This window comes from Centruroides vittatus, unplaced genomic scaffold (assembly GCF_030686945.1).
Source record: "Centruroides vittatus isolate TY-2023 unplaced genomic scaffold, ASM3068694v2 contig_914, whole genome shotgun sequence".
NCBI classification, from domain to species: Eukaryota; Metazoa; Arthropoda; class Arachnida; order Scorpiones; family Buthidae; genus Centruroides; species Centruroides vittatus.
The window spans coordinates 183,785-210,281 of record NW_027122603.1 but is presented as its reverse complement, the minus strand read 5'-3'; the positions used below and the strand labels follow the sequence as shown (position 1 = coordinate 210,281).

General features: G+C 27.4%; 1 protein-coding gene across 2 annotated transcripts in view; it reads left to right on the top strand.

Moving 5' to 3' along the window:
* Window positions 1–25,368, top strand: part of CycY (cyclin Y) — a 47,843-nt gene extending 22,475 nt beyond the window's left edge. Inside the window, exons 2-9 of one of the 2 annotated variants that reach the window (XM_067281279.1) lie at window positions 1,689–1,890; window positions 1,981–2,055; window positions 5,886–5,917; window positions 10,897–11,085; window positions 11,186–11,305; window positions 18,194–18,360; window positions 18,904–19,066; window positions 24,050–25,368. In XM_067281279.1, the coding sequence (XP_067137380.1) occupies window positions 1,749–1,890; window positions 1,981–2,055; window positions 5,886–5,917; window positions 10,897–11,085; window positions 11,186–11,305; window positions 18,194–18,360; window positions 18,904–19,066; window positions 24,050–24,166 (1,005 nt within the window). In that variant the 5' untranslated portion in view covers window positions 1,689–1,748 and the 3' untranslated portion in view covers window positions 24,167–25,368. Of the gene's footprint in view, window positions 1–1,617; window positions 1,891–1,980; window positions 2,056–5,885; window positions 5,918–10,896; window positions 11,086–11,185; window positions 11,306–18,193; window positions 18,361–18,903; window positions 19,067–24,049 lie in introns of both variants that reach the window. The other variant, XM_067281278.1, reaches the window with a different exon arrangement.
* The last annotated feature ends 1,129 nt before the right edge of the window (window positions 25,369–26,497 follow it).

The window sequence follows — 26,497 nt, the reverse complement described above, 5'->3', positions numbered from 1 at the left end:
ATAAAATTGATAATATAAAAATGGAAACTAATATGTAATTACAGTAAAAATAGGTGATAATGAATTTTAATATTTTCAAATGTGTTATAAGTTACAGAAAGCTCCCAAGACATGAAAAAGTGGAGATAATTGAATACTATTAACTACTCCTCGTATGATCTTGTTAGTTCAGATAATGGAGCATGACACCATATTCTGAAGGTACTGTACTCTCTCTCAAGCTGACTTCACTGTTTCATGATTGACAAAAATGTGATATAAATAACTTCTAAATTCTTGGAAAAGTTTTGCATTGTAATTATGCATGGTGGTCACAATTGTTGTAATTTTTATATATGTTATTTATTGAAACTTGTTGTGTAGTACAATGTTTCTCATGAGAAATATCAAATTATTGATGGCAATTTTTGTGAGAATTCTAAAAATTAAAAGAAATTTTATATTAAATCTATAAATTAGTATATGATGTGGTATCTAATGCAGGGGTTTTTAAATACAGGTCTGTAGAAAATTGTCACGGGTCCATGGGCTTGAAAGGATAAAAATCAATTTTAACTTTCCTATATTTTAAATATATTGTATTGTTAATTATTATATTAAAAAAGAAGTGCATAAGTATATTACTATATTATGAGTTTTTTATTTTAATAAATGCATTTCTATAAAACGTTTCTTTTGTAATTTTATTTTATGCATTAAATATACATATGTAATGAAAAATTGTAGGAATGAATTTTTTGAAAAATTTTAGACATCTACTGGTATAATGTTAACCTTCATAACTTGAACAATAGGTTATTAATTATTTATTTTTTTATTATGTATTCTCATTTTAATAGAATGATTTGTTACACTAATTCTTTTCCTGATGTTTCTTTAATTTATTGTCTTAATATTTTATTAGTTTTTTTTTATAAAAGTGTATATTCATTTCAGATATATATTTAAAGAAGAGTATATGTATGTGTGTGTGTGTGTATAACTCATTAATATCTTTTTAAAAGTATAGATCATTTTATTTGCATTGTTCTAGTTTTGACATACAAATAATAACCATTTTATCATAGATTTTGTAATATTTGATGATTATTTCTCATTGAAAATAAAATTAAGGTATAATAGATATTTTCAGTTTAAAAGAGTTTTATTATTATTATTATTATTATTATTTTAGTCAAAGATTGCATTGGAGATGTTTCCTTCTGTATTTTTTCCCTCAACTAAAATGCACACATGCCTATGGTTTTTATAAGTGGTTATTATACATAGAAAATTTTTATGTATTAATTCTGCAAGTCTTGTCATTTCTGTCTTTAAGGCTCTTAATTATTTTCTAATAATTATAGGTAATATCATTATAAATTTATTTTTCCAACAATTTCTTTGAAAAGAGATGTTTTTAATGTGTATATACAAATTATTCAAAGTATTTGTTCTTCACTCAGAAAACCAATCAGTGTCATAATAATTATTATTAATTTAATGGTAATTTTAACATAAGATTTCTAAGATAATTTGAACTCTCATGGATTTTAATGTTCTTTTTAAATTTAAAAACTGTATAATAATAATAATAATTACAGTTAAAATTAAAATGACATTTTTTTCCCCCCCTAGTTTTTTCAATGGAATATAACATTGAAGATTTGTTGCAAGCTTATAGCTTGACGAAATTTAAAATATTCTAGTGAAATGCTACTAACCTAGTCATAGTAGACTGAAAACTTGAGGAATTCACTACATACAGCATGGGAAATAAACTTTCTTGCTGTACTTGTGGTAGTCCTCGAGTAGATAGAAGAGCAGAAGATAGTTACTTACCAGAAGCAGAAGTACATCAAGATGAGAGCATTTCAAATTTACAGCATATTAGTGAAAGAGAACCAGAGGGTAAAATATAGTATATGATAAATAATAATATTTTAAGTTTTAAATAAAATGAAATTATTTAAAACTAATTTTTTTTTGTTATGTTTAAAGATATTGAAACTGATCCCTCCACACATCCAACTGCAGGACCATTATTTATGCAGAGATCAAAAAGTGATGTTAGAAGTAAGTTATTTTAATTTTTGAATTTAATTTTTCTTATTTTATGAAAATAATCATTTAAATCAGGCCTGGCCCACTAGTGGTCTATCTGTTCTTTCTTGAAGCATGCTGATGATTCTTACTTGCATTATATGTAATTAATATTCAGAAAGGTAATGTTTGTTTTACATGATTAAAATAGGTACATTACCATCAAAAATTTCAATAAACTGTCTAGATTTGAACACACAACCATATGTACAAAGTTTTAAATATAATTATTACAACCAGAATAATGTTACTTGTTGCAACCCACTTTGTTGTGAAGCATCTTAAGGTTGCCAGTAGAGAGTTTCTGACAAAAACTGTATATAAAGAATTCATGCAAAATCTGGTAGATTCAGATGCTTTTTTTCCTTCTCAGTAAATGTGGCTTGCAGAATGATTTTGATTGGCCAGGCCTGATTTAAACATCTCTCTTAAAATAATAAGTAGGTTCAGAAATTAGTAATAAAATTTTGTATACATTTTATTTCAGTATATTATTAATATATGTATACATTACATCATATATCAGGCTAAAAATAGAAAAGTTCAAAATTTATTTACAATCTTTTCATATTAATTCTAATATTCTAAACAAATTTTATTTTGTATATCTGTTTTTATCATCACTTGTTTACATAATTACAGCTGTGTTAGAATTTATAAGTAAGTATAATTCAATTGATTAGTACATTGATATTTAGAATTTATTGATTTATTTATGTGTAAATGTTTGATAACTTATCAAGTAAGATAAGTTATCAAACATTTACACATAAATAAATTAATAAATTTAGTTTTGAATCAATAATGTCATGAATTAATTGAAAATTACATTATTTAGAAAAAAGCTATGCTAATGATTACATTTATATCAATGCAAATGCTTTTAGATTTTTAAAATCAAATTTTAAAGTAATTTTAAATTCTTACAGTAAATATAATTTGATATTATGAAATATTTCATTTAAACTCTTCACTATTAGATTTTACAAGTGAAAAAATTTTCATACAACAATAGTTTCAAATGACACCAAATACTTTCATTAAAGTTATGCAACAAGTCAGTGGGGTACATGTTGTACACAATGTATTCCATAATATATAAAAATCTTTATTAGCATAAATATTGGACAAATATTTTGCTGAACATTAGATATTTATAGTAATTCAGTTAAATACCGTATTTACTTGCATATAAGACGAGGTTTTTATTCATTTTTCACTGCTTCAAAAACCTAGGTCATCCTATATGTGCGAGTGAAGGATTCTTTGTGTTTTTGCAATAATTCCTGTGAACTATGTATTTGCATTTTTTGCTGGATGCTCACCATATTGTGTTTAAAGACAAATGTATTTTATCTGGGTTGTTTGAATCGTTCTTGTGTATTATTAAGACTAAAGATGAATAGCAATAGGAAGAGCAAATCTTTTGAATTGAATTCCAAAATTACATGGGTGCCCGATATAAGTTTAAATTTATTTCCAGATGAAAACAGATGATTATTTGGAAATCAGAATTCGGAGAAACTTATATGTGTAATCGACGGAGAGTGGATTTGACTTAAGATTAGGCAAAAAAGATTCTGGGTTGCCCAGCTTTACATGAACAAATTATGTTATCGATTTTACAAGATTTTTCCTTAAAGTTTAAATGCCAGTAATTCTTGCGGGACAATGTGTGTATTTAAGTACATTTAATATAAAATTAGAATTGTATTAATAAATCTAATTTTCTTTATTTCGATCTTTAAAGTCACACCTTGTCCTATATGCGAGTAAATATGGTATATATCAGATTAGCTACTTTAAGATTTTTAGCATAAGTATTGAACGGAAAATCAAAAAACAACTCAGTTTGCATTAACTTTGTCACTCAATTTATGTAACTTTCTTTGTTGGAGTTTGAGAATTTTAAGATGCTTAATTTATTTGATAATTGACCTGATTTTTTTTTCTCTTATTGCTGCAAATAAACATTTTGTATTGTTTTTCACACTTGTACAAAATATAAAAATTAGAATGATAGCTTTATACATAGATAGCATATTTTGCACTTTTACCAACCAATCCTTTGTTGGTAAAAGTGCAAGTAATGGTGTTTGAGAATGAATGGTAGATGAGAGATTCAAAAAACATAGATACAAATACAGATTTTATACTTGAATACTGTTAAAAGGATTGTCATATCATTATATGAATTATTAAGATAATTATGAACTAATTAAATAGAGTAGAAATTTCAAATTATATTTCAATATAATTACCATTTGATATTTGATTAAATCTAATGAACATAAAATTGTAGTCAATACAAAAATTAATATAATTAATCAAATGCAAACTGAAAACTTTTAAAATATAAAAAAGACAATTTTTTTCATTTCTACAACAATATTTAATACACAAAAAAGCCTTAGGTATAAATAGAATTCAGGAAGAATTGAAAATTTTTGGAACAATTTTCTATGGTTTACAATGGACTTATATAAGGTTTTTTGTGGTTTTATTGTGTAGTATAACACACAGATCCCTGTCTATGGTATACTCATGTTCCTTATTTCTGCAATAGGGTTGCTCTGACCTTTCAGTCTGGGTTTATCTTACATGATCTCCAAGCCATCAATAATGATTCACAATCCTTGTGGTTCATGCACTTATCATTTATTGTTGCTTTAAAAATCTCCACTACCTCTATTGCTTTGGTATTGTTCTTGTTAAAGTTCTGATTACAGTATTTACTCGCATATAAGACAAGGTTTTTATTCATTTTTTACTGCTTTGAAAACCTAGGTCATCCTATATGCGTGAGTAAAGGATTCTTTGCGTTTTTGCAATAATTTTTGTGAACTGTGTATACTTCATGTTGTCATTATAGGTCTACAGCCTATTTAGCATAAGTTGGCACCTACTGTAAACAAATTAAGACACACTTTCCTTTGTTTGTTAGTTTAATCTTATGTCCATTAATTAAAAACTGCGTTGCATCTCATTCGTTCGCAAAAAATAGTTTCTAGTTATTTATAAAAACATTAATGAAATACGGGTCACTTGGCAATAATTATAAATGTAGTTATTTTATATTAGTTAAATTGTTATTTTTAATGAATATTAGCATATTCTGAATCATTAAAAATAAACTTTTTCCAGTCATGTGCATTGTAATGTTTTGGTTTTGTTTTCCATTCATCACATATTAAGGCAAACATGGTTAATACATGCATTTGATAATATTTTATTTGTGTTTAAATGAATAAAATTAGAATTTTATTAATAAATCTAATTTTCTATATTTTGACCTCTAAAGTCACACCTTGTCCTATATGCAAGAATGTTTTATATATGAGTAAATATGGTAATCAATTTTGTTTTCATCATTGTGTAAAAGTTGGTATATAATGCTATTATGTCAATATGATAGTTCTCCAACATTCTTTTCTGTGTCTTCATGTAGGTTTTGTGTTATAGTCAACCACTATATGTTTGGACTCCAGCTGAATCCAGGCGTATAGTGTCAACCACTATATGGATTCCAGCTGAATCCAGGCATATAGTGAATGCTATTTCGAAGACCAAAATAGCTTTCACTTCTACAGTGATTGAACACAATTTGAAAAATATGATGAAACGTCTGCCAAGGCTAATAATGTAGAATGTGTATTAAGAGAGATAAACAGCAAATTTTTGCTGTTTTTTTAAACATTGAGAATTATATAAAGCAAAATGAATGATTTTTTAAATTTTGTATTTTGCTAATAAGTATTAACCATTATTTTATATTTTAATTGGTATTTTTAATTTTAATTTAGATTGTAAAGATAAACGAAGAAGTCAAATAAATGTAAGTTTTGTTATTTCAATTTAATGTTAAATACTTTTAAAAATATACTCAATAAGATGTTATCAACTGTTTGAACATTGCTCTTATTTTAAAGTTTGCATTTTAATATTTTTCTTCTTTGTTTTTATCACTTTCCATGTCCTGTATGGGATCACTATTTTTTATCAAATGCTTTCACTTTCTTTTGCTTACCTCCTTTTTAATCAATTCTTTGCTTCTAAATTAATCTTTATACAATCTTTTTCATCTTTTCCTTAATCTATCTTTATTCCTTCTTCCTTCAACTTCTATCTCCATCATCCTCCTATCCAGATAGTTGTCATTTCATCTCGAAATCAAGCTGCACTATTGCCACCAACTTTTGAATATTTTTGATATTTTTGCTTCTTTAGCAATTCATCTTAGCCTTTCATTATTGATTTTTATCTAATTTTGTTGTTCCAGTCTGATCTTCAGGAAATAATCCTGTTCAACTAGATGGAGAAATGGAGGGTGTTAGTCTAAAGCAATGTTTTCCAAAGTGATTCTTATGGACTCCTGGGGTCCTTAAAATTAACTTGGGGGTGCTTGGACAATGTCAGGAGGTCTGTGAAAGGTTTTAATAAATAGTAAAATGATTGCTTTCATAATAATGAAAATGGGTCACATACATTTACTGCATACATTGACATTTTAGAATTTATTTTATTTGTTTATAGAATTTTATACATTTGTTTAATTTTTCTTTTTAAAACAGTGATAATTATTGGTTGTTTTTCACAATTAAAAAACTATTTCTTTTTTAGTCATTAAATAAATAATTCATTTATTTTGATGAAAAATATGTTTTTCTATGAAAATTCAATAGATTTAAAATAAAAGAATTAATATTTTTGTAAGGTAATTTATACATTTTTTTTTGTTTTCACTATATTTTACCAGTTTTTCAAAAATGGGCAAGCTTTAGCTAGTAATTTCAATAAATATTACATATAAATAAAACATTTTGATATTTAAAATTATTTTTACACCACCATTCAAGACATCAAAGTTAAATTTGCAATTTTGCTATTATGTAGTTGAATTGTTTCACTTTGGGATTCATGGTCTGGTTTTTCCTATAAGGGGTCCATGGGTATAATAAGTTTGGAAACCATTGATCTTAAGCATCTAATTATAAAAGTTTAGACAGCAAAAATGAAAATCTAGTTTAACATTACACTCTTTTTAATGAAAAATCAATTTACATTTGTAAGAAAGTCTTGATTATAAGATTATTAAAATATAATAAAAAAAATCTTCATTATAATAATATAAAATTGATTTTTAAATTAGAAATTTAGAAATGGGATAAAATATATATTTTAGAAGTAGAATATATTTTATTCTATAAATCAGATTTATAATTATATTCTTTCAATATACTAATGATGTAACATGAGAATTTTTATCATTTTTATAATTATAATGAACTTTTTAAATTCATATTTTTATAATGAGCAGTTATTTATTATGACATTGTCACAATGACAGGCTGCAATTTTTAATGTATTTAATTCAAAATATATGCTCTCAATTTTTGTAGTATATTACCCCCTATACATCATACTTTTCCTGTTAATTAACAGTAGAGTCATGTTGGTCATCTGTCTCTAACTCTGTTCTGGAGAAAATTTTTCAATTGAAATAACATAACTTCTGTTCCAAACTGAAAGTTTGTACATAGTTAATCAGGGCCTCCTACCTTTAATCTTTCCATATCTGGCCTCAATTTTTATCTACTTAACTTCATTCTTGAGATTAAGGAAGGACAGACAGAAAGATATCAGTAGGAATTACAGGTCTGCAATTTGAAAATTGCAGCCCAATTAATGCTGTAGACTATCAAAAAGAAAGATTGTGAAATTAGTAATAAATCTTCAAAATATCAGATATTTCATTGTAGGTGTACTTAGCTATACTTGTGTTTTAAATATATTATTATATGTAACTGATTTAGTTTGTGGAAGAGTTTATAATTATGTACCTAAAATATAAAAATAAACTGTTTTCTTGATTTGTTTTGGATTAATGTATGAAGACAGTGCCGACAAGAAATTTTGAATTACTGAGCGTATTTGGGTGAAGAGGTATAGTACCAATGTGCAATACCATAAAATTATGAAAAATCTGTAAACGTAAAATTGTACAAATACTTTTTTTATTTGTATGATTTTAATTTTTTGTATTTTTATAAATAAAATTCAATTTAAAATAATTTTTACAGTAGACAGCATATTTATGTTAACAACTCATTGCAACTACCTATTTACATATAAATGAATTTCTTTTTTCTTAAATACCCATAAAAATTGTGGTGTATGAATGTTTTTACCTCACTATATATAATCCTTTCAAAAAATCAAGATTTAATTGGTTGAAAATGTTAACTGAATTTGTTAAAATCTGATTCTTTTAACTCTATGAATGCTATTTATATATTGGGTGGTGTCCCAAAAGTTCATAGACTTTTAAAAAATCATATAAAATCAAGAAATTGTCATACTACAGTGGGGTTTACATTAAAAGGCTTGTCATGAGGAGAGTTTTTGTCATAAGAGAAATTTTTAGTTCAAATCTTCATTGATAGGTGCTGTACTATTTACATTATAAAAGTATGCAAACTTAAAATTTTTAAAAAGATGTGCAGCTGTATCATTAGTATTTTGTGCAAATCAGGTTATTGCATATGTTAAATTCAACCTTGATTTTGGCACAAGGCATCTCTGATGAAACTGCCATAGACCCTGATATGTTTCATGCATCTGGGAATTGTTATGACTAGACTTGCCATAATATTTTCTCAAAATTGTCCTGGTTTGAGAAAATACTCACAACAGAAAATAAAGTCTATTAGGATAAGTACTGTACCTATGATTGAAAAGGCTAAATAAAGAAGGTGTTAACAAAAACGAGTTAAAAACAATTTTTAATAACTCAACAAACATATTATTATTAAGAAGTTATTAATATTTATCATTAGTGTGAACTTTCTTTCAAAAGTCTTTGTCACTTAAATCGGTATATTTAAAATATGACAATATATTTGAGAAAGTTCCTATTGCTTGCCTTATGTTTTGCACATTTCAAGTGATTTTTAATGTTTGAATGCCCACCATGAGTTACTGAAAATTCTAAACAGCGCCATTCATATTTCATTTTGTCAATATGATCACAGACTTTTTTCAATCATCAGTAAACACACAGTTTCTTTTTGGCATTTTGGAGATTAAATTAATTTAATGTATCGGTATGGTACAAAATAATTGGAAATGCTGACTAGAAATTTGAACCCAACTAAGGACATGCACAACAATGACATGGCCAGAATAAGTTTGTCTTGCCAACTCTAATTGAAACAAAATATCTAAAAAATGAAATAAAAATATCTGAATCTCATAGGCTATGTGCTATTATAAATTTTGTGAAAAAATAAAACATCTAAATTCATTAGGCCATATGCTATAAATTTTGGGGAAAAGCATCTAGACAACATAAAAAATACTTAGATGTAGATTCAAAATATTTAGATTGGCAACAGTGAGTGTAACAGAGGGGATTATTTAGTTGCCAAATTACCATTTTATTCGAGGCTGCACTATTTTTCCTTCTTGTATATTTGGCACTTTTAAAATTTTACCAAATAACTGGGACAAAATGACAAACTGGCTGGGACACTGAGACATCATCATCAAACCAGGACAATCCCGGTCAAAACAGGACGTCTGGTAAGCCTAATTATGACTCACTTGCACAATGTAATTAGATGTGGTGGTTGTCACATTGAACAATTGCTGTTGTAGCATACTCACAATACAAATGAATAAATGCTATACCATCTTGAGTTCTGTTTTCCATACTGTTCTTATTGTGTAAAATTTGAACTAAAAATTTTTCTTATGCCAAAAAAATTTGCCTGCATGACAAGCCTTTTGGTGCAAACCCCACTATAATATATCAATTTATTTTATATCATTTTTTAAAAAATCTAAAAACTTTTGGGGACATCCTGTGTATTCACATGCATTACGGGCCATGTGATTAATATGTCATTATCAATGTGGCTGTGTATCCTGGTAAATATCAATTAATTTATTAAATTGATCAGACATTATGAATAAAGCTACATTCTGTTTGGAAAATTTGATTTTAAAAAGTCACTTTTTTTTTTTCATTAAGAATTGTTTATTTTTGTGAATTATTTCAAAGTATTTTAAGAACAATATATATATTATATGGATAATATTGATATAGGTATATTAATTACATAAAACTCTTTCATATTCAACAGACACTATATAATAATTAGAACCATTACTAACAATTACTTTGTACATAACTTTCAACAAAATAATTAGTGAAAATTTTACTTAAAAACAAACATTTTTTAAAAGTGTAAGTATTATTAATTGTATTAATTAATGTTAACAAAAAGATATTATTAACAAAATTATGTAATTCAATCATAAAAAGCAACTTAAAGGAAACTTCTGGAGTGTCATTTTTGGTATATGGTACGTAAATGCACAACTTGGTATACAAATGCCAACTCAGACACAATGTCATGTCAGCACTTATTGGCTAGTGTCTGTCATATGATTATTCCTCAAGGTATTTTTTATCACTTTGCTCAACATATGATAGCAATATTCATATTGATCAGTCAATATGATAAATTATAATAAAGAATATGAAATTTATTACAGTACCCGATTTTGTCTGTAATTATTTATAATAGCAAAATGTTATTTATAATGCCCATATTAATCACTCAGTCCATAACTCATATATGAAATAATTGTTAAATTATAATAAATTTTATTATCCAATTTTTTTCACATTGTCTCTCTAACCATAGAATATATCATAGATCAATTTTTCTAATAAAGTATAGCTCAAATGAACTTTCTTTCCATATATCTTGTTGAAATATTTTAATTAATGAAATTCTAATTTTATAGCTGTTAGAGGAAAGACCATTGAAAAAATCAAGTTCCTGTTCGACAATTTATCTTGACGATAGTACTGTTAGTCAACCTAACTTAAAAAATACCATTAAATGTGTAACATTGGCAATATACTACCATATCCGTAACAGAACTTCCACTCGTACTTTAGATATATTTGATGAAAAACTTCATCCATTATCGGTTAGAATTTTACTTTTCTTATTTATTATTATTTTTAAATTTTAGAAGTTGAATTAATTTTTTATATAAATATATAAGTTTATGACATTATATTTTACAGAAAGATGGAGTGCCTGATGATTATGAGCAGCGTGATCCAGACCACAGAACAATTTATAGGTTTGTAAGAACCCTTTTTAATGCTGCACAATTAACAGCTGAATGTGCCATTATTACTCTAGTAAGTGATATTTTATTAAAATTAATGTTTATCTAAGTTATATGGTAGCATGTAATTGTGCATTGTTGTATTTTATGACATGTAAGATGCAACTTCTGTCCATAAAAGGCTCTTTTCTGCATTTTATATGAAATTGCAATTTTTTGTATGCTGAATTCCTCAAAGGACTTCAGTATAGGCTTTTGGTAACCACTACCTAGCCCAACTCTTGAATAAATGTTGTTTAATTAAACATCCTTTTATTTTTGCCATAGTTGTGCAGCTTTTGTACATATTCATGCAGAATATTTTATTTGTTAATGACTCCTTTTTTCCCTGATAAATAAAAGTATGCATTCTAATTTACTTTTTTTTTAAAACAAGAATATAGTTTAAAAATTTTTGGGTCAAGTATCAAAGGCCTATGTAGGATGGTGTTAGGATAGTATAGGATTAAATGCACTAAATATTTCTGGGCCGGAATGGTGGTGTGTCTTATATGCCATCAAATACAGTATTCAATGACATAAACAGTCGACTCCGCATAAGTTGACACCCCAAGGAGAAGTGGAAATGTGTCGAGTTATGCGATGTGACGACTAAAGCAAAGTTGGAAAAAAACCACAAAACTACAATTAATAAAATACAGTAGTGTGTTATACAGTAGTATAGGCTTACAATACATTGTGTCCTCTATTTACAATTACTCTGTAGATGAAAAACTGAAAAATTTGTTTAGTGTTGTTTGTTTTGAGCACTTAACTGTCTCGACTTTCTTTTTCAATGATCACGAACGCCTTTAAAACATCATCTTCGCAATTGTCAATTGTTGGCAAGTAACATCTAAGGATTCTTAATGCCTCTAGCGTGAGAAAATGCAAAATTGGATTCTGGTGTGACGTTGATATAGATTGTATATTTTGTTTTTGTTTATCTGTTATTATTTTATTCATAAAAGTACATAAAATGTTAAGGCATTTTTATTAATATGTATATGTATGTATATATATATATATATATATGTATGTATGTATATATATATATATATATATATATATATTAATTATATATTAATGAATAAATCAAGTCCCCCTCCTGAATAAAAAATGAGTTTGCACCACACGTGTCGAGTGAATTCATTTTTTCAGGAGGGGTGACAACTTATCGGAGTGTGGGACAGCAAAAGTATGTCGAGTTATCCAGTGGTGACGAGTTAAACAGTGTCGAGTAAACTGGAGTTTTTTAACATTAATACCTATGTAAGTTGGCCGGGACCACAGAAACTGACTACTTAACCGATGGTGTCGACTTATGCGGATTCGACTGTATTTATATTCTCTGTTTGAAGTATCAATAAACTATAAGGATGAATGCACACATGGTGCGGCAGAATGAGAATGACATCATTTTTTCGCTGCAGAAGTTGATTTTCTGCCACTTTTCTTGTGCCACAAAAGTTTATTGAATTTATCTTTTTCAGCAGCTGTTGCCAAGATGCATTTCTATCAGCCAATAACAGTTAGTTTCTCAGTCAACATAAAATCATGTATTGTTTTAATGGTGGAAAGTTTAATGCTGTTAACTGAGTAACTGACATTAGAATAAAGAGGAAAGAATAATGAATTTAACACAAATTCTACACAAATAATCATATATAATTTAAGTCAAAGGACAAAGCAAACAAATCTTACTTGAAATAGTATTCTTTATCAAAAGATTTTAATCAAGGAATAAGCATATTTTGTACACCAGTTCTTTCTCTATTTAAGAAAATATCTCTAATCCAAAATGTTTGTTTGAATCTTTGACAGAATCTTCTAACTAAATAAAGTGAACCATACAAAATGAAATTTGTAAACACTTGAATAATGGCAGTGACAGTATCATTCGCCATTTGAAATACTGTATGCATGTGCCAAAATCTAAGCAGATTGTTGCTTGTGTTGTCGTGCTGCTGCTGTGTGGCAAAGATTGTTTGCAACACCACTTTTTGTTTCCTCAGTATGTCTGCATCCACCTTAGCAGTTCTGGTTTCTGATATATTTGAAAATTACAAATATTTGTCATAAAATAAATTCTATAAACTGCTTTAGTTTTGTTCATTTTAAAATGTATGTACCGGTACTAATATTCTGAAATTTTTGTTTGTTATATGAAAGTGTATAAAAGTGTAAATTTGGTATATGAAAAATGATTTAGGGTTATTAGAGTGTTACATACAAAAATGCATCTTTGTTGTTTAAAATGTATGTACTGTACATTAAGATACATTACTCAAAATGTGTTCACATTTTAATGAAATTTAATTCATATAAAGTATAGAATTCAATAGTTATTCAGTTTTATAGCCTAAGTTTACGATTTGTTTATTCATATAAATATTTTGAAATACAGTGGTGCCTCATATAACGTACGCCTCGAATAACGGGCGCTGCGAACAATGGACTTTCTGTTTGGCCGTTACGTGACTCGAATAACGGACTTTCCGGCATAATTGGTGACTGCTCCATGGGTGCGTTTTTAATAGCGGTTGCTCTGCGTCTCCGCTACTACAGGAGTGTGCTGCTGTTTGTAGGCATTTAGGAACAACGGTGAAAGAAAGAAAGATGGCGGCGCCCGCGCTATCGATAGTATCGTGATGGAGGAATCTATAATTCTAAAATATGAGCTTTAAAAGGCAAAAGAAGGGTCCCAATTGTAAAATTTAACCATAAAATGGATTATTTGTTGAAAGAGCATTCAAAATAGCCTCGAAAAAAAATTCGTAAAGACAGTTACATCACCGCGTGCGCTAACTCACGCTTTCACAATTTCTAAATTCTCATTCATAAAACCACATAATGGGCCCGGAAACGAAACTATCTGAGCCATGGAGGATGCCATGTTGCTTTCCACCGTAAACTACTGCTACAAGCGGCCGTTTTTGCCGTTCGAGCGGCGTGCACTCCCACCGGAATTTAGGAACGCGTTCCGCAGGAATTTTTAAAGGGATGTCGCTCGCGCAGAGTTACGCGGAGGAATAAAAGAACGCACCCCATGTTCATTTTTTTTATGCTGCAGAACGAATTAGATGTTTTAACATGTATTTCTACGGGAAAACGCGTTTCGTATAACGGACGTTTCACTTAACAGATGTGCACCTGGAACGGATTAAGTACGTTATATGAGGCACCACTGTATAGCATTTCCAATTAAGTTATTCCAAATTTTACTCTAAAATTTATTAATGTTTTCATGTCTGACAATTAATGATTTTTATATAGAAGACTAAATGTAATATAAACATTTATTTTCACTTCATAATTATTTTTGTGAAAATTAAAAGATTATAAATGGGATTAATTTAATTACAAGAGTAAATACACATTTTCACTCAATTATACTCGCATAACTTAAGCAAGGTTAGAGTCTGATTTAGATGCAAGAATATTCAATGTTTTAATACTCTCTCTAAATCCTATTTTAAATTCTTTAGCTTCAGTTTTCAATTCAGCATGGTTAAAATTGTAATTTTATTATGTTTTTGAGTTTATATATATTATAGTAAATGGTGAAATAAAATATTTCATCAAAAAATTTTCAAAATTTATAATCTTTCAACTTTAATTTCTTATTTTTATTTTATCCTCAATATCATTTATTAAAGAAGAAAAGTATTTTATAAAGTTTTTTTGTAATTCAACATTATTTTATTTTTTTGCTATATTATTTTGTAATGTGATATGATTCATTGTCATATCATGAATTAAAGTATACATTAATTTTTTGTGTGAGAAGATTGAGTGTGTTTATAATAATTATTTTAAGTTATAAATTGGAAATCCAAAACCAGATTTTGCATTGTTGTCAAATCTTAAATTTATGATTTTTACTAGAAAATTTTATTTTATATATTTATAAAACTAAATTGGAAATTGAAACAAATTGAAAATTATAAACTCGAATATACTGTATTCTATTGACTAAATTGGTAAATACTAGGTTTCTCAAACAGGATCCCGGGAACCTGGTTGTTTTTTTAACCCAGGAAACTCTGCAAATTTCTTAAAAGTTCACTTTTTTCTTATTTTATGTTAAGGTAGTGGAAATTTTGCCAACAGAAAGTATAATTAACTCATAAACTGTCAGAATACATTTGTATTTATTAATTTTAAACCTACTTATTAGTTTTTTAAATTTTTCTTGTTACGGCATGTTACAAATGGTCAATAATCAATACGTCGCTCATCTGTGGCAGGACTCTAAAAATTCTTTACTTGTCAGAACGTGTAATATCTGGAATAATTGTGCTTATGCTGTCTTAATTTTTAACCATGCCCAGTAGCTTCAATAACTGCATAGCTGTAATGCCAGGTTGTGCAAATTAGGCAAGGATACAAATGAGTATGAAGTCTGCAAGTATGAAGTTTTTCTTCATAAACCTGATTATTAAAGACAAACGAACTGCCGAATTATTGGGCTATAAGCTTGATGCCGCTATTAAAGCAGTCGAGTCGTCTGCCTCGACTGCTTTAATAGCAGAAGAGCAAAAGAGCAAAAGAAGTACTACAATGCATCTAAAAAACGAACTAGAAATCTTCCAGGCTACAGGTGAAAAAACACATCTGTCTTTTGTTAAATGCATTAAAGATGATTCCACTCACATCAATTGAATCGGAAAAGGCATACTTGGTAGCGGGACTTTTCATCACTAAAATAAGAATCAGATTGAGTGATCAGAGTATCGACCATCTTTGTTGTTTAAAATCTTATTATAAAAATTTACAATAATATTTTGTATTATGTTTTATTTAAATCACGAAAATTACCTTTTAAGTACATTTTTAAAAATTTTAAACTTGATTTAAAGCATTTTTATTGTTGTTGTTGTATGTAGTTTCCAGCAAACTTTAATAGTTTTTCTATTTGTGAAAAGGTAATTTTTAATATTATCTTACACAGCATTATTAATTAATATGATTTTGGAAATTACAAACATATTAAATTACTTTAAAAAATGAAAAATAATTATATCATTTGATTTCAAGATATTTTGTATATCTTAAAAATAATTAATTCTATCCTGGAAAACAGTTCACTTTTATCCCAGAATTCTGGGACAAGCAAAAGACTAGGAAACCCTAGTAAGTACAGGTATCCCTGGCATTTAGATATGTTAAAGCATAATACAGTTTTATGTTATAACGACAATTCCATTCCTAGAGAGCTAAAAAGAAAAAATTACAGAATTTCTTATTAAAGTAGAAAAGTTTTATATTTTTACAGTGACTATGTTATAATGCGTAAAAATACACATTTGTAGAATATTAAAATGATGGATTAAATAGAAAACAGAGAATAAAAATTATTTTTTTTTCAATGATTTTTTTATTAGTAAATCCAAAATTGGAAAACAATTCCACTGCAGAATAGCTCAAAATTTTTGTTTGTTATATGAAAGTGTATAAAAGTGTAAATTTGGTATATGAAAAATGATTTAGGGTTATTAGAGTGTTACATACAAAAGTGCAAGTTGTCCAAAAGTTGAAAACTGCCTGTAAAAAATGAATAAGTGAATTGATTTCATTTCTGTAATCTAAATTATTAGTAGTACTATAATTAATAAAACCTTTGTATGTTCAAGTATATGTTAACTGTAAGGATAAATTAGCCACTGGAATTAATATACTGAATTAATCAACACTGGATGAAGTTGAAGGAATGTTAATATTTTTGACTCAGGCCATCTTTGAGTATGAACAAATGAAAATGGAATTCCAGTGTCAACTAGAAAGGAATAGTAAACTAGCAAGTTTACTATTTCTGTGACAGTGCTGATTGATACAAAAGGCTTAGATATTGCCTGCCTTGGTGAAGGGAGTTTATTTTTCTTGTTTAGACAGCTATTGGTAACAATGTAATAAATTTCACATTTTTTACAATGATTGCATGAGAGGGATGAGACAGTTTTGATGATTTTGGATGATATCTATGTACCGTAAAGTTGTGTGAAGAAAAATAAAACTTTAGCAGATTGATCTTCCTCTTTTAATATCATTGTTAGATGAACTTTTGATTGTGGGATCTTTAGGTGTATTTGATATTTTGTGTTGTTGATGATGATTATGGCTTAGATTATATAATCTCCACTGTTTCATTTATCATTCTTGAGGTCTTTATCATACTTTAAAACTTCACAACCTATTTTCATGTCCATTGCTAATAGTAATAATTAATGCATAACTTTCCAATGCAGCCCAGTTCTATGCTATCTCCTATGGAATTATAAAGACCCTATGGATAACAAATGGAGTGTGTGTCATTCCAACCCTAAACAAGAAGACTTGGATCAATAAAGCTAATGTTGGATTACATGTCAAGATAAGAAGCTCACTGACATAAAGAGATGATATTAAAAGTGTGGGATCTACTGCAGTTTTGTCTTCCTTTTGCACAACTTTCCAGTACTGAAATAGATTGGTTGATGGTCAAAATTATCAGCACTATCTCTCACCCTTTCCTTGCCAGCATTGTAAAAGCGAGTGAAATTTTTAATAACAGGGTTAAGAATTCATGCTTAAATAGCAAGGACAAGGACTTCTTTTTTCCTACCTGGCAATATCTCTTGGATCTATCTTTCAACCACCACCTCTGTAGTCCACCCTTGCTTGTTTACCCTATTCCATCTTCCATTGTAACCAATACCGGCAATGCATTGTTATCTGTCCATGCTTGAAGATGGCTTGATAACTGGGTAAAAAATGTTAGCATTCTTTCAACTTTGTCCCGTTTGTACTTTTTTTTAATCTATTATATCACTAAGTAATTTTAAACTAAAAGTTATAAATATTTTATTTCTGCTTTGTGTAATATGTATTTAGTTTATAAGCAAATTATGATTGATGTAAATAAAGAAATATAAAAATTTAGGTGTACTTAGAAAGACTGTTAACGTATGCTGAAGTTGATATAGTGCCAAGTACATGGAAAAGGATTGTTTTAGGAGCAATATTATTAGCTTCAAAAGTTTGGGATGATCAAGCCGTCTGGAATGTGGATTATTGTCAAATTCTTAAAGATATAACTGTGGAAGATATGTAAGTGGCTGATATTATTTATTTAGGTAAAATTATTTACAAAGTTTTTTGCAATATTAGGAATTTAAATAGATTATGATAAAAATTGAATATTAATAAATTATCTATCAATTTATTTAGAGTTGCTTAACAAATTCAATATTAAATAAATATCAAATTTGATTATATATTATTTGCATACTTATTTTTTGTCAAGCTATTTCGACACAAAAAAGCTGAATAATAATAAATAAATAAATAAATAAAAACAGAATTAGATAGGTAAATTTTTGTTTATAAACAAAATATTATCATCATTACTTATTCAATTTAAAGTAGTCATGATTATGTAATAGCTGATTCTAGAGTTAACTTATGATTAAGAGGAGATGATTATGAAATTTTTTACTGCAAATTTTTTTGTATTATAAAATACTATATATACATATTACTATAATAACAATAATTGCAAAAAATAATCAAAAAGTTATTTAATAACAAATACATTTTAAATGAAGAATTATTTTATTTATATATAAGAATATTTTTGAATTACAATTACAGGAATGAACTTGAAAGACAATTTCTAGAAATGCTACAGTTCAATATAAATGTTCCTGCAAGTGTTTATGCAAAGTATTATTTTGATTTAAGGACGTTAGCAGATCAAAATGATTTAACATTTCCTTCACAACCATTGAGCAAGGATAGAGCTCAGAAATTAGAAGTAAGTAAAATTAAGTTATGATAATAAATTGTGAATTTATATCATGTACTGAATCTGTTCCAGGAAAAATAACCTTTAAAATCCAGCAAGGAAATTATATATATATGTATGTATATATCTATATATATACAGTCTAACACGTTTATAACGTCATTCGTGGAACCGGCAATTTTTTGACATTATAACCGAGTGTCGTTATCTGCGAAGTCTGTTATTATCATAATAAATTTATTATTATATGTATAAAAATGCAAACTACATGTTTAAATCAACTTTATTTACATTATTATGTCGAAGTTTACATCGATGTAATTAAAAATTTCAAAAATTTCCTTTTATAAGAAATTTCCATTTGTCATAAGTTTCAATAATGGCAGAACTTCCAGTTTTGAGAATAATATCGAATCAAAAGGCAACAAAAGGTTAAACTAATGTATGCCAATTAAAAATAATTCAATTATTTCTTTATAAACTATTTAATCTAATGTTATATTAAAAATAATAGAATATTTAACAATTTAGCATAAAGTAATTTAAAAATGAGTACATAATAACCGATCGTCACGTCGTTAAAAGGGTAGCAAACCTCACCCCACCGAAGTCAGGTGGGGAGAGTACCACCCACAGTCGTTCTAGAAAGTGGACTCTGACCCTAGGTCTAAACACGTAGTATTTTCTTTGTGAAATAAAATTTGTAAATTTGGGAGTACTTCAAATATGACGTTAAAACAGGGTTTTATGTTGTTACAAGTAGGATTTTTAACATTATCTAGTATAGTAAAGTCGTGGGACCGATAAAAATTTGACGTTACATAAGGGTTGTCGTTACATCCGATGACGTTATAACCAAGTTAGACTATATATATATACAGTCAAACCTGTTTTTATGTGCGATTGTTTTTAATGCGAATTTTTAATTTGTGTGGTATAGTTGGCGACTTGTCTCGTGCGATTCGTCATGTCTTACGTTGACTTATTATAGCTAAATAAACTTATTATAGCATAAATGCACTTATTATAGTAATATTATTGCATGAATATGCGAAAAATGAAATAATTTACTTTTTAAGTCAACAAAACACCACCTGGACAAAAATATGTAAAACAGACGATAGACCAGACGATGCAGTCAAGTGCTGACATCTGTTGTCAATAAATTCTGTTTCGTACAGTTTTGAGTTATTTTCTATGTGAGACTTTTTTTATGCGGTCCCTGTTGACCGCATAAAAAAATATTTTTTAATTGTGTCGCGAAAACTATTATTTACAGCCATTCGTGAAGTTTCGTGAGATTTTTTTAATGTGTTTTTTTTAATGCGGTCCCTATCCCCCGCATAAAAACAGGTTTGACTGTATATATAAGAAATGCTTTATGCATGCTTAAAGTTATATTTGGATTATATTTCTGTAAAGAATTAGAATATATATAAATTTAAAATCTGAATTAAAGACTGTAAAATATATAAACGTTTTTAAAACTTCTTTACAATAATGAATGTGAATTCTTAATCTAAATTTTAACATTTTTAATTACTCATAAAAAATTTGAAAAATATTTTATTTATTTGCATATCAGTTATGTTGAATTTTACTAGTGATTCTTTCCAATAATAATAATAATACTGTTGTTGAAGATATAGTTTATTTTAGTTTATTTTTTCTTAAAATTTAATTGAAATTATGGTATATTAATGCAACATAAAATCTCATAAGGCTAACTAACTAATGATTTTGGAAAGATTGTTTTATGATAAAATTAGAAACAGCAAAAATTAGATTAAAAATAAGTTTACAATGAAAATACTTTAATAAATTACAGGTACTGCACCAAAATTACTAACTTAACATTGAAACTAAATTCTAATTAATATTAATTATTTTCCAATTTTAAAACTTGATTTTAGTCAGTGTTTATATAATAATGGTGGATTTTAGACTTAGGATCATCATAACTTGTATTTAAAACTTAGTAAATAAATTCTCTACTGATTATATATTTTTTTGTCAACATGGACATTATTACTAGGACAATTATACTGGTTTTAAGCTTTTATGCAAGAATTGAAAAAGTTCTTAAAGAAAACAGACTTTATTAAGCTACCTGTACATATACATTGATCACATCTGTGTTTCGGGCTATCATGCCCCTCATCAGCAGGATTACAATTGTGATAAAGTTTAACTGTAAAATAACAAATAGATAATTAAATATTAAAAGATTAAAATTAAATTATTACAACATATTTATAAAACTTACGATATACAAGCATCCAATTCCCGACAATAATTGTTTTTTGTATTGAAAACTAAAATGCTTCATATTCCTATTACAGAAATTTAAAATATTTTATGAGAACTAAAACCTTTTTGTAAAACTTACTAAAATTATTTCTAAAGGCAACGTTTTATCTTTACAATGCGCTATCCAAACTCACAAAACTCTCGCGTGTTGAGCTCATTAACATATTTATACACATTCGTTATCTAAGATGGCTGCCCATGATTGGTGGATTATCCTGCCTAAGTTATTGTTTATTCTATTTTTTCCTTTTTTGATATTTGTGTGTTCATATAACTGCCTTTTATAATTATTTGGTTCTTTTTTCTTTATTTTTACTGTATCTAATTTTATTTGACAACCATAATTATTACAATGTTTAGTTACTGCAGAATTTGCATAATTTCCTCTTATTGCTTGTACATGCTCTTTTATTCTTGTTCCTAATTTTCACTTGGTTTCCTTTATATAAGTTTTATTAGGATCACAACTGCAATTAAACGAATAAACAACTTCTTTTTCATCCATTAAATCTAATTTCTTATTTGACCTAAATTCTCTACTGTTTCTCAAAAATTTAATTTTAAATGAAGAAATTTTTAAACAAACTAAAATCTGAAGCAGAATGATGAAACCCACCCAAATGCATCTAGAGCAATCTTGGTCTCAGAAATTTAAATTACAGTAAGACCTTGCTTAACGTTGATTCAATATAATGCTGTATTTCATTGATTCGTATATAATACAATTATTCCCAAACACAAACCAATTAACAAAAGGTGGCAATTCGTCACAGCACTGCACTTCCCTTAAATCTATGTTTGTTTTGTGCAATTTTGGAAAAAATATAACATGATGAATGCCATAAGAAATATTGACGTTGCTTGGCGAGAATTAACTGATAAATACATGAATGGAGTGTGGAAGAAGTTATGGCTAAAGGTATCCAAGAATTCTCATTGAGAAGAGCCTATCACTGCATCGTTAGGTTGACAAAATTGTCAACTTAATCGATACAGGAGATGTAGACGAGCAGAATATTGCGGAGTTACTGCAGGTTTCTGGTAAGAGCCTTACCAACGACAATCTTCAAGAACTTACATGAAACTAGAAAATAGAGATTCTGAAGATGAAGAACCCAAAAAATTTCTCTACAGATTTCCTTAATAAAAGTTTGGTAATGATAACCGAAATCATTGATCAAATTGTACCAGATGATCCAGATTTTGATAGGATGCCAAAGCAAAACGAGGTGTTTTGGATGCGATCTCCTGCTACCGACATTTGCTTAAGGAAAGAAAAAGAAAGGGACCAATGAAACTATATGACTTTATTACAAAAAACAAGAATTTTAGAAGAGTCAGGACCTTCGTCACAAAAAATTAACTTTACATTTCTGTGCACATATGTTTATGTGTTATTTAACATATATTATTATGCAAAAGTTTATATAAAAATAATTTAAAATTATAATAAAATTTGCTTATTTTTTGGTTGTGTTTTCCCTATCTCTATTTACTCTATGTTAAAATGGTCTCGTTTAACGCTGTTTCGTTAAGCACTTTGTCGTCTAGGAATGCATCCCTCGCATTAAGCGGGGTCTTACTGTATTTGAAGACTAGTATTTGAATTTCATTTATAAATTTAAACTTCAATTTTAATTGATTTACAAATACATAATATTTTAATTAAATACTAATTATATATTAAAGTAAAAATTTTAATATAAAATTAGCATTCATTAACTATCATTTGAAAATTTATTTATGTATTTCTTTATAAAATAATGTCTTCTTTGTTTTCAGTATTTTTTTTCAGATTCATTTGCAATCTTTTAGTAGCCATATAGTTAAGTTTCATTTTAATAATACATAATAATAATTATTATTATTATTAAATGTAATCAATATTGAACAAGTATCTTTAAACACAAGTTTAAACATATTTTACTTTAGTGATTCCCAATTTGTGTCTCATGGATCCTAGGGTTGTGCAAATAAAATATGGGGTTTTACAATAGAATTTGTATTAGAGTTCTAACTAATAGTTTAAAATATATATGAAAAATTTATTGATATTCATAGAAAGGAGGGATTCCTGCATAGAGTGCACCTCTTGCATTTGTGGAAAATAAAATCTATTGTGTCCACTGGTCAGAGAACAAAATAACAATTGATTCTTTGTAAATTTTTTTATCAATGTCAAGAAAGGCTTTGCAGTTTTAAAAATTAGATTAGAACAAAAAGTTTTAGTCTAATTTTTAAAATAATCATAACATAAAATAATTTACTGTTATCTACAAAGCATTGGTCAGTGCACACTGCAGCATTGCAATTGCAGTGGGTACTGGCAGATTAACATTACAGTATGGAGTTAATTAGATTGGCTTCTGAAATAAATAAAAATATTTTCGATGGCCAATAAAATTTTGTCATTAAGTGGTATCAATCCCTATTATTAGGGAAACTTATTATGAATATAAAAATTTACAAATAGACCGACCTATTTCAAGTGCTTTCATACTAAAATTTAAAAAAATTTGAAATGTGGAGTTAATCGATTTGCCTTCAGAATGGCTCAATTAATAGTTTTTTGATAAGACTTATATTTAAACAATAATTACCAGTAATATAAATATTATTGTTATACTTAGTGTAATTGATTTCATAATAATTGATTTCTATATATCTATATTGTTTTTTCAGGCTATGTCCAGGGTTTGTGGTGACAAATTAGCTGAATTACATCGGAATGGTTTGAAAAAATGGTCAAGTTTGGATAATATGACTATTCCTCGACACAACACTGCCATATTGTCTTGACATATATTACACATTTGCAGAAGGAATGGATAATAGCTGTATCAGATACTTAGGAAAATCAGGGAGAAACTATAAACTCCAACCAAGTGGCTGTTCCAATGACTAAAACTTTGCTAGTAAAATAATTAAAATTTTCTGCTCAGGAAATGTGGTACCAGTTTTTGCTTGGTACACATATCTTGTATGGATGAAGTGAACAATGATTGCAAAATCAAATGATGACATGGATGTATGGATTGGAATCTTGAGTGATTCTACTCATAGTCAATACAAGCTTTCATCTGTGCTGCTTTTTGGTTGTTAGGTAAAGGCAAAATTAAGGCTATTCTTTTATTTTTTGCAATATATTATTATCCAGATAGCTGATTTTAAATTAGAGAGAGAGAATGCTTATATCATTTCTTTTAAAATTGTAGCATTTATAACTAGAAATTTATTTAAAAAAAATATATATACATAATAAAAAAATGTAGGAGGAACAAATGAGGAGAGCTCAATTCTACAATTTATAAATTTTTATATATTGTTTTTATAAATATTAAAAATAACATGATTTTGACTGAAACAGTCATCAGATATCTGGATAATATTGAATAGAAGAAAAAAGTTAAAAATTCTTCCAAAATTATGTCTTCTATTAGGAAACTTTTCAACAAAAACACAGAGTGACTATTTTTTTAAAAATAATTTTTTATTTGTATTTTTTAAGTTAAAAAAATTTAATACAAATGTTTAATATTGTAAAAGAGAGTTAACTAGAGTAATGATATAAGATATTCAAGAAAGTATTGGTATGATACAGGGAAGAATTGGTGATACTTTGATTACACTTTTTTATGTAGAATTGTGCTATTCATTTCGATAAAACAGTCACAAAATCATATGGATGGAATATGAATGGATGCTAGGAACTACTTAGATATTATGTACGGCATTCCAAATTGTGACTGTAAAAAATGATTTACATAATGTATATACTTTTCTGTAAAAATTCACCAATCATGTTTAAAATACAAACGTTCTCATACAAGAGCTCTCATAAGAGCTAATATGCTTGCACCTTTTTTAATGTTAATTCTGCCTTTGGTGCTTAGATCAGCATGCTAACGGCATTGTAAAATCTCTTGAAATTTCTCTTTCAAACACAGTGTTCAGTACTTCAGCTTGCATCTTAAAAAATATTAAATGGGACAATTTCAAGATGTTCAGACTTTTTATTCTGCATATTTAATTGGCATCACAAACATTACTCAATAAGCTCAGTTGATTTTCTTAACATACATTTAAACTTTTTTAAGAATAAAATTTTTAAGAATGAAATTTAATGTTTTTGACAATTGCAAGTTGATCATATTTGATTGTTAGAAAAACCTTTTCATGCAGATTTATTAACTATTTTCTCTTCGAACAACAGCAATCTTAGAAATTGACAGAACATAATTTCTTTATGGTCTATTTGTTTATATGTAAACATTAATTCTTTAAAACTAAATTTACAGGAAAATTTAACAAAAATTGAAAATAGAACTACTCAGATAATTAATTATAAAAAATATCTATAATGTTAAAGCTTTAGATAAAAATGAATGAAAATTAATATATATTAAGAGAATTATTTTTTATCACTTTAATTAAAATTTAAAATCATTAACAACAAGATATTAAAAAAAGCAAAAAACAATTTGAATTGTTTTTAATTTTGAGAAGCCTTCTGATCATTTAAATTAAAGTATTAAATATTTTAAAATTATTTTATAATTGAATTATTTAGTACTTATGTAGATAATAGTGAGGTTGAGGCCGAAGTTTTAAACGTGAACGTCTGACGTTCGGCGCCACTTTCCTGTATGCCCAGAAGTTTGACAATGGTGTTTGGAATGTCGAGCATGATTCCACTGACTTTCCAAACACCATTGTCAAACTCCTAGACTTACAGGAAAGCGGCGCTGAATGTCCGACGTACACGTTTTTGCGTTGAAAACTTCGGCCTCAACCTCGCTAATAATACTTAAAGCCCAAAACAAACTTATTAATGAATGAAATTAATACTAATTAAAATATTAAGTTTCTGATTTATACGTCATTATTAACAATTTAGAGGATTTAAACAAATGACATATTAAAGGATTGGTTTAGATTTAGGTTTTCAATGTTATTTTATTAGCATTGTTAATTTTATATGAATGTAATCTGTTAACCTTTTATCTTTCACGTGCACATAGCTCGGAGATACATTCTTTTACTTAACATTATAATATTTTTATATTAAAGTAATTTTTTAAATCTTTTTAATTGTACATATATTTATTAATTATTTTTTTATATTTCAAA